The sequence below is a fragment of the Chrysochloris asiatica genome, unplaced genomic scaffold (genome assembly GCF_000296735.1).
Source record: "Chrysochloris asiatica unplaced genomic scaffold, ChrAsi1.0 scaffold00235, whole genome shotgun sequence".
NCBI lineage: Eukaryota > Metazoa > Chordata > Mammalia > Afrosoricida > Chrysochloridae > Chrysochloris > Chrysochloris asiatica.
Window position 1 is genome coordinate 3416006 of NW_006408753.1, and position 10536 is coordinate 3426541.

A 10536-nucleotide genomic window follows, 5' to 3' on the forward strand; every position below is an offset into this window, starting at 1 on the left:
AAATTATTGCAATTTAGGATTTCATTTTTGAGAGTGTTTAATTTAATTTTTCCTTATTTCTCCATATGTATTTGAACAGAGGTTTTCTGGCACCCATTCCTTAACCTAAATCAAACAAGCAAATAAAAATATATTACACAGCCGGAATGAAAGAAAAATAAAGCCATATCCTATGTACTTCCTACTTGGTATCACTTTACAGTATCATAGTGTGTTTTTAATTCAGATTTTATAAACTAAAATACACAAAATTTTAGTTGAATGTCAGTCTTTACTGCCACAGAAAACTAAATCTGTTGTACACAGCTGTGTTTAAAAGAATGGTATTGTTTATAATGGAATGTTTTAGATATTCAAAATGTTTTGGCAGTTTAATAGAAATGTTCTCTTAGAAAAAATTTACACATTTTTTTGCAAATAATTATTGATGTAAAGTAAATTCTAATTTTCAAAACAGATAGTCATTTGTGGGCTTTTTTAAATGAAGATTTTTTTTAAAAAAAAAACCTCTTTTTAACAACCAGGTGTATGAAATTGCCCACAATCTCAAGAAGGCATTATGGTAATATATGAACACATCTCAGTCAAATGAGAAATTTAAAATAATTAAGCATGTCCGAAAAGAAAATTGGAACCTAACTACACTGGATAGGTAACAAGTCCTATACAGAGTGTGGAATATATGACAGTTTTAAATGCTCAGTGTAAAAGAAAACCTAACTTCCCAATGTACTAGCTACATGTAACTCCTTTTGTATTGCAGTGTTCTCCACACTGTGTAAGCTATTGATGAATTCTATGTAATTGAATCTGAGTTGTAAGTACTACATAATGTCATTGAATTTAAAAGTTCAGAATATTTTTATCTGATTTTCAATAATTTTGCCTGAATGGAAATGTAGCAGCTCTGAAAGCAAACCCTTCAAAAGTATGATTTTTTTTTTTTAATTATTTTTTTAATCTCTGGGAAAACCAAGCTAAAGTAACAATCTTTGTTGATACTTGCTCAGATCAGATGGACCAAAACAGCAGGAAGTGCCTCTGACAGATTTCAAGACTCAAGTGTCTTCAATGAGACTTTAAGAATTACAAATATTCAGCGACACCAAGGAGGCCGGTATTACTGTAAAGCAGAGAATGGCTTGGGCTCTCCAGCGATAAAGTCCATCAGAGTGGATGTCTACTGTAAGTAAATGTCCTAGAAACTTATGATTAAGTCTACTATGAATTTCTTCTTTCCTACAACTTCAGATCTAGTTGTTACATTTTTAGTTGTTATAGCTACTAAGAAAAACTATATCCCTACAATAGATTTTTGTTTAATTGATTAGTGTATAATGTATTGAGAGCTAAGCTAATTCAATATATCTTGAAGAAATGGAATTTGTTAGAAATGTTTATAAATACATGTTTATTATAGAATATTTGAGAACTATGATAACAGAAAGAAGAAACATTAACTCCATCAACTCTCCAATGGGTTTCATCTGTCCTACAACTTCAGATCTATTTTTTAGTTGTTACAGCTATTATGAGAAACCATGGTTAATTCCTCTTAGTATTTTCTCAATGACTATACATACAGAAATTCTTTTAAAGAAATTTTTAGAGAACGGCTGGATCATCCTGTACATTCTGTAATGTGCTAATTTTCTGTGTAAGTATAGCTGTTCATATTTATTTTTATTACAACCATATAAGTCAATCTATAGGGATTGACTTGTGAATGACAAAACTGTGTAGAGTCTGTTTTTGATCCACTTTGAGAAAAAGTAGCAGGGACTAATTTTGTGTAACCCTGTGCTATATTAAACGTGTTTGCTAATATATTTTTCCTCTTGATCTCATTTTCTTACTTTTTGCTCTTGGTTGAAATATATACTTTGAAAATTAAAATCCTCTTGTTTCCACATTCCCTTTTATATGAAAACAAAGCCTACATCAGTCTGGTCTTTTGCACATGTTTTCCATCACTCTCTTGTCTTTTATCAACATTGTTTATTTTGGTTTTTAACTCTCTAATTTAAAAATCTAAAGGAAAGAAAGAACATGATCAACAATTCTCAGACTGAGAGAACTGAAGAAAGAAACCAAGCCTTGGGTTGCAATATTGAATGGTTGTATGGACAATATGTTGAATGATCCAGAAAGCATTAAAAGAATATGGAAGGAATAGAGAGTCATTCTCCAAAAAAATTTGTCGATACTCAACATTTCAAGAAGTGGCATATAATTAAAAACTGATGGTATCGAAGGAAGATGTTCAAGCTGGACTGAAGACATTGACCAAAAATGAGGCTTCAGGAATAGATGAAATACCAATTTAAATGTTTCAACAAACTGATGCAACACTGAAGACACACCACTCATCTATGTCAAGAAATTTCAAGACAGTTCCCTGGCCAACCAATTAGAAAAGCTCCTAATTTGTGCCCATTCCAGAGAAAGGTGGCCCAATGGAATGTGGAAAACATCGAACAATACTGGTAATATCACATGCAAGCAAAATTTTGCTGAAGATAGTTAAAAAAAAAAAAATGGTTGCAGCAGTACATCAATAGGGAGCTTTCAGAAACTCAAGCCAGATTAAGAAGAAGATATGGAATGAGGGGTGTCATTGCTGATGTCAGATGGGTCTTGACTAAAAGCAGAGAGTGCTAGAAAGATGTTTACTTGTGCTTTATTTGACTGTGTGCATTATAAACTGTGGATAACATTGTGATGAATGGATATTCCAGAACACTTAATTGTGCTAATGAAGAACCTGTGCACAGAACGAAAGGCAGTTGTTTGAACAGAACCAGATAATACTGAATGATTTAAAATCAGGAAAGGTGTGCACTAAGGTTGCATTCTTTCACCATACTTACTCAATTGAGCAAATTTGAGAAACTGGATTGTATGAAGAAGAATGTGGTATTGGGAATGAGGGAAGACTCATAAACAATCTATGATATGAAGATGATACAACCTTGTTTGCTGGAAGTGAAATGAAGGTCAAAGACTGATGAAGATCAAAGACTACAATCTTCAGTATGGATTGCACCTCAATGTAAAGAAAAAAAAAAATCTTCACGACTGGGTCAATAAATTGCATCATGACAAATTAAAAGATTGAAGTTATCAAAAGCTTAATTTTGCTTCTCTTCACAATAAACACTATGTAATCAACAGTCAAGAAATCAATACAATGTATTGTATTAGACAAATATGCAAAAGATCTCTTTAAAGTGTTAAAGAGCAAATATGTCAGTTTGAGGATTAAGGTATGCATGACTCAAGCCAAGATATTTTCAAACACCTCATATGCATGTGAAAGTTAATGAATAAGTAAGATTTTAGGAGAATTGATGCATTTGAATGATGGTGTTGGTAAAAAGAATATTGAAAATACCATCTACTGCCAGAAGAAGAAATAAATCTGTTTTGGAAGAAATATACCCAGAATGTCCCATAGAAGCAAAGATGGAGTCTTTGTCTTTCATTCTTCGAGCATGTTGTCAGGAGGGACCAGTACTTGGAAAAGGACATCATGCTTAACAAAGTGTAGTGTAGGGTCAGTGAAAAAGAGGGAGACCCCCAGTGAGATGACACAGTGACAGTTATAATGTCTCAAACGTAACAGCAGTTGTGAATATGGTGCAGAACTAGACAGTGTTTCTATGTTGAATGATGTCACTGAGTCAGAACCATCTAGGCCACTCTCTGCTCATCTTTATTTTGCACAGTTGGCCTTATCTCATACGTTTTCCAACCATTGCATAGACTCTGATCATGCATCTTCTCACCAACTATTTCCCAGTACATATATAATTTTTTAGACTGTTAGTATTTTGTTCATATTTCAGTATTTAAACTGATGTTGTTGCTGTTGCTAAAAGCTGTACAGTTGGTTCTGATTCATAGTGGTTCTGTATAGGGTTTCCAAGACTTTTTAAATCCTCGAGGGAGCAGGAAGCTTTTTTTTTTCTCCTGTTGAGCAACTGATAGGCTCAAACCGCTGACCTTTTGGTTCACAGTCTAGTGCTTATCATATGGAGCCACTGTATTCCCTTTAAGTTTGATAATAACCATTAAATAACTTTCTGGAGTACAGTTATGCTTTTTTCTTATTCTAAATTTGGCCATGACATTAAAAATTCATGTGTTCAGTGTTCTAAAAACCAAAAGGCTATTGATTTTTGTTACTATTTTGTGCTTTGTTTTTGGTAACTTTGCCATCAAAACCTATTATGAAGTATTCATTGTCTTTATTTTCTCTATTTTGTATGAATAATCGTATGTTTTGCAAAAGAATTAATGTGTTTGGTTATGTAGTGTAGCCACATATCCTGCTGAGTGAGTTATATATTACTTGGTTATATGTATTATCACCATGATTTAAAATTGACTTGAAGGCAACTAAGATCTTTTTAAAAAATCTGAAAAATTTTCTGAATGTTCTGCGTTGCTACCACAATATATTTGTTAATAAAATTTTACAAATTAAATTGCTTTGTTAAAATTAAATGTACAAAGGAAAGAAACCCATTTAAAAAATTTTTTTAAATGTTTCATTTTCTGCCTCTTATTATTATGTTGTTAAGTGCTGTTCATTCAATTCTGACTCATAGCGACACTGAATAGGGTTTCCAGGAATTGTGGTGTGGCAATGAAGAGTAAGCACTGGACTCTTAATTGCAAGGTCGGCGATTCAAACCCACCAGCTACTCTTTGGAAAACTTTATATAGAGTCGCTATGAGTCGGAAACGACTCAAAGGTACTTAACAACAACAACATAGGTTTCCAAGGAGTGGCTGGTGGTTTTGAACTGCCAGCCTTTCAGTTTGCAGTCTAAACAACACTCTTCTTATGTTGCTTTAGTTGTTGTTTAGTGCTGTTGATTCCGACTCATAGCCACCCTGTATAGGGTTTCCAAGGAGTGGTTTGTGGGTTCGAACCACTAACCTTATGGTTAACAGTCCTGTGCTTGTCTTACTTTGTTGTTGTTGTTAAGTGCCATCGAGTTGGTTCCGACCCATAGCGACCCTGTACAGGGTTTCCGAGGGTGTAAATCTTTACGGGAGTAGAAAGCCTCATCTTTCTCCCACGGAGCGGCTGGTAGTTTCGAACCACTGACCTTAAGGTTCGCAGCCCGATTCGTAACCACTACGCTACCAGAACTCCTTGTCTTATAATGCCTTTTTAATACTACTCTGAATTATATTCTCTGTTTTCTGTCTGCTCAATTCTTCTTAAAGTCTAAGCTCAGCTCTGTCTCAGTATTTTAGTTTATATTGTAAACCTTACTAGAAATATTATCACTGTCCCCTCTAGCTTTCATAAGCAATATTAGTCATTTAAACTTGATTTATCTTCCACGCAGCCATGCCTAAAGACACTAGGTCTGAGTTACCTTCCTTTCCTTTGAATTCCTACTGGGATTTCCCACACACTATCTTGACTTGGCAAATACTGGCTTCTTATCTTATTTTAAGTGAAATGACAGTGTGATACATACCATACTGTTGTATTATTTTTAGCACTATTTTGGTATCTAGCTTGTATTAGATTACTGTCAACAATGATAATATTTGAGACAATAGTTTAAGTTAAAGTATGGACTCTGAATAAATGCTGTAACTCTAATATAAATTATCTCAGGAATCTCTTAGTTGCAATTTGAATATAAACTAACTCAGGAATGTCTTACCTTTGGCTTCAGAATTGATTTTTTTTTTTTCCTTATGGAGTTATGCCTATTCTTTAAGATTTTGAATAAACAAATTGTTTTGGATGCTAAACTTTCAGACATGTTTTTACTGATTGAAATACTGTTCACTAGTATGGTGCCATGGGTTAATGAGCTGGATGGCAAGGTCGGTCTGAATTTCAAGGTCAGTGATTCAAGCTCATCAGGCACTCAAAAACCCTATACAGGATCGCTATAAGTTGGAACCAACTCAATGGCACTTTACAACAAAAACAGAAGAGGCAACTGGGAGTCCTAGTGTAGCACTGTAGGATAAGCACTAGACTGCAAGGTTGATATGAACCTCAAGATCTGTTGTTTGAAGTCACCAGCCGCTCCTCTGAAACTCTGAACAGAGTCGTCATGAGTTAAAACCAACTAGACAGCGTAGTGGTTACGACTCGGGCTGTGAACCGCAAGGTCAGCAGTTCGAAACTACCAGCTGCTCCGCGGGAGAAAGATGAGGCTTTCTACTCCCGTAAAGATTTACACCCTCGGAAACCCTGTACAGGGTCGCTATGAGTCGGTTCCGACTCCACGGCACATAACAACAACAGACAGTACTTAACAATAACAGCAACAAGAGACAATTAAGGATCCTGGTTTGGTGCTGAAGGATAAGCACTGGACTGTTAGCCACAAGTTAGGTGGTTCAAACCCACAAACCACTCCCTGCAAGCCCTGTACATGGTTACTGTGAATCGGAACTGACTCAACAGTTCCAATTCATAGTATCATTTAACAATTGTTGTTATGTGCCGTGGAGTCGGTTCCGACTCATAGTGACCCTGTACAAGGTTTCCGAGGCTGTAAATCTTTACAGTAGCAGAACGCCTTATCCTTCTCCTGCGGAGCAGCTGGTAGTTTCGAACTGCTGACCTTAAGGTTCACAGCCCAATTCAATAGCATAACAATTCTGCCTTCCTTCTCCATTGTCTTGCTTTCACATGCTTAAAAGGCAATTGAAAATACCATGGCTTGGGTCAACCTACCTGAGTCCTCAAAGTGACATCGTTTCATTTTAATGTTTTACAGAGGTCTTTTGCTGCAGATTTGCCCAATACCAAATAGAATAAAATTCAGGCTAATTTCAACCACCATTTTATTAACATTGGTTAGTAACAAGCATTTAAAGACAATTTAATTAGAATCTTCTTTATTTATCTAGCCGTAGTGACACCGGGGCTGCTCACCAAAATGTCGGTGGTTGAGGCCCATTAGCCACTCTGCAGGAGAAAGATGAGGCTGTCTGTACCCATAAAGGTTTACACTCTGGGAAACCTAATATAGGGTCCCTGTGTGCTGGAATCAGCTTCATGGCAGTGTGTTGGATTTTGATTCTTTCATTCAGTGAGGATTTGAGTGGCTAACCAAAATATAATTCCTTTAAATTGTGTTAAGGTAAAAAAGAGGCCTATTGTGGCACTATAGGATAAGCACTGGACTGCTAACTGCAAGATTGGTGGTTCAAACACAATGAACATTTCTCAAAAACAGTATAGAGGGTCATAATGATTCAGAACAGACTCCTCCATGGTATTTAACAATAACAACAACTACAACAAAGGATTTAATGCATAAGTTATTCCTTCAATGAGTTTAAACTATGAAAATAGACAAAGATCAATGCAGAATTTATTTATTTATTGGAAAATAAATATTAAAATTCAGGCAAATAAAACCATATTACACAACAGTCAATATTCAATAAATATTATGACAAATAAAATATATTGTTAGGAAGGAGATGACTCTCGTCATCAGAGAAGTAGAGTTTTATTGGAGTTTGTAATGTAGTCTAGAGGATGAGTTTTAAGGAAATGTTCTTCATGATATTCCTGAATGTCTTTGACAGCTTTTTTGATCTGAACTCTCTTTTCAAGGATGATTTTATTATATCAGATAGCCAGGGACAGGCGTGATAATATCTACCTATAGAACAGAGTGCAGATTTGCTTTCTGGCCAAGATAATAAGAATATTTTCTTCCTCCAGCATAAAGATTGGACTTTTTGCTCGCAGACCCTTTCTTAATCTATGGGTTCCTTAGATGTGATTAAAACCCACTGTCTGTACAACACTCCCCTGGACTACTCCACAGTGTTGGCAATAGGACTTGAGGACCAATAAGAGTCTGTGCCAATTTGAAGCTCATGCTTCCAGCTGTGACGTGAGTTATAAAGTCTCTGACCTACAAGGAGCTGTGGTGGTGCATTGCTTAAGTGCTTGACTGCTAACCAAAAGGGAATCCACCAGATACAGGAGAACAATGTGGAAGTCTGCTTCCATAAAGATTTACAGCTTGAAAACCCTACAGGGAAGGTCTAGTGTGTCCTATGGGATTGTTATGAGTCAGAATTCAACTGGACCACCATGGGTTCAATTTAATTTGGTTTATGTCTCTGACCTAGGAGTCCAATGTCTTTTGCCAACAGTTAAGAAGCTCTTAACATGTTAGCCATCAAGTAGGGGAAAAATATCAGACCCTCACAGTTCTTCACAGCATAGGTTTAAATAGAGGGGAAATTCAATGATAAGTAAATTCTGTGCTCAGTTTGATGAAAATTTTCTAAACGAATAAACTTAAGCGTTTTGGGTTATAGTCGCTGTGATAGGGAACTTGGCACACAAATGAGAACTTAATTTGAAAGATGGGCTGTCAGATTGTGTTGGACTTTTACTGCTAACCTTTCTAGACCATATGATTGATTATCTCCCCTTATGTAAAGCATAAATGAAGATATTGTCATTGTAGGACTGCAGAATTACTGAGTGTGCGAATTCTCCAAACACGGATATTACTTCATTTGTCCTTTGTAAGAAGAAATGGCCACTCTCAGCCTCCCTTTGCTTCTCCCACAAGATCCATCATTTACTTATTTCCTTACATAAAATAATCAAGAGTGATTATTCTATGCAAGGAAAAAAGTAGGTTCACAGAATTTTGAAATTCTTAACCCAAAATTTATGTTACCCTGAGAGCCTTGAAAAAATTTCAACTATTTTCCAAGACTGTGCTCACCTAAATCTTTCACTTATTCTCTACCATGACTGTGTTGTTCACAGGGTAATAGAGGTTATATAACCTTAAAGGTTAAGATTTGATTAAAACTTATTTTTAATTCAAAAAGAAATTAGATTTAGCGGCATTAGCTTAATAACTTTTCATGTGTTCAGACACTGTTCACACATGAGACAAATCTTTTCCAATATCCATTAAACATTTTGTAAGCCTCCTTATTTCTGAAACATATCCTTAATTTTAATTTCACTTAGGTAGATTGCTCTATTACATTATACTCAGTACACAGAGTGACTTTTTTTCTCATTGTGTTTTAGATTATTATTTTAATTATTATATTTTTACCTGAGAAATTAGTGGGACACCAGGATGGTATGTTATTGATTTATTCTCCAAATACAATTTACTTGTGTTACAAAGAAGAATTATAAATCACACAGTTAAAAATGATTGACAATGAGTTATTTGTATTTTTTAATGAACTCACCAACATGACTTCTTGATAAGACAGTTCAAGAAAAGAACTACTACCACTCATGGAAATTCTGGTTGCATGGCCAACCCAAAATGAAAATGAATAACTTTTTTCAAATCAATAACATTAAGCCTAATTTTCTTCCCCATCACTTCTCCTGAAACATCAGTCTTGAGTTTGAAAGTTCTGTATCATACTGGATGTGGTCATTACAAACACTTAGTAAAATGTGCTACTGTAATTGTGATTGTCTTATTTTCTGTATGTTATAGACAAATAAGACTTGATTATCATGGCTGTTTAATCCTGGAACACATAGATAAATATGAATTCCTTATATTCTAATTCTAAATAATGTTAGGGACCCTATGATACCTTGAATTTATTTGATATGGCTTTTCTAGTTAATGTCATCTTAATTCCCACCAAGTGATTGGGTAAGACCATGTAAATAAGGTATACAGGTCTATAAGACTGGGATTAGGTTAGTTTTACCATCTGGCTAGACTTAAAAGGAACCATCACAGAATCAGGAACAGATGATCTCAGTGCCATCAAGAAGAAAGAGCATGAGTGGAGTGTGAGATCCCTACCTAGAAAAGTAGCAACAGCAGAAGTAACTGCAGAGGTAGTGGCATGGAGAGCCAGAGCAATTGTGGGCTGTTGGTCCACGGACTGAATAATGTGTCCTTTGAGCATATACAGACTGACTAAATGCTTAGTAACATTTGATCCAGCAGCGCAGAGGCCAAGGGACCACATGGCTGAAAGGCTGAAGATAAGATTGAAATGTGCCTGCAGTGTGGCAGACAAGAGATGCTCCTGAATGGAAAAGTGCTGCACCCTGAGTTTTTCTGATGCTGAACTGTACCCTGTTTGCTTCCCTAGTAAATTCCAAAATAATAACTATTATTATGAGTTCTGTGTGGCCATTACAATGGATTATCAGACCCAGAAATGAAGCAGAGAGTGCTGTAGGAGGGATGGTATCAGAATAGGGTAAAGAAGGTTATAGGGCAGAAACTTGTCTGACCTCCACTTCATAGGAAATAGCCTTGGGCTGGTTTTGAGTTTGATTCTCCTTTCCCCTTGTGAAGCTAGAGGAAGTCAGACATCACTCCCACAATAAACAACAGTCTTATCAATGGAGAAAAGATTGAAGTTGTCAAAGACTTCATTCTTTTTGGATCAACTATCAACACTCATGGAAACAACAGTCAAGAGACCAAATGACGTATTGCATTAGACAAATCTGCTGCACAAGACCTTTTTATAGTGTTGAAGAGCAAAGATGTCAGCTTGAAGACT

The 10536-nt window shown here is 35.6% G+C and overlaps 1 protein-coding gene across 2 annotated transcripts in view; it reads left to right on the top strand.

The window, feature by feature from the left end:
* MDGA2 (MAM domain containing glycosylphosphatidylinositol anchor 2) overlaps positions 1-10536 on the top strand; it is a 1390890-nt gene that overhangs the window by 716056 nt on the left and 664298 nt on the right. The window contains exon 3 of one of the 2 annotated variants that reach the window (XM_006873307.1): positions 1011-1185. In XM_006873307.1, the coding sequence (XP_006873369.1) occupies positions 1011-1185 (175 nt within the window). The remainder of the gene's footprint in view (positions 1-1010; positions 1186-10536) is intronic. The other variant, XM_006873308.1, reaches the window with a different exon arrangement.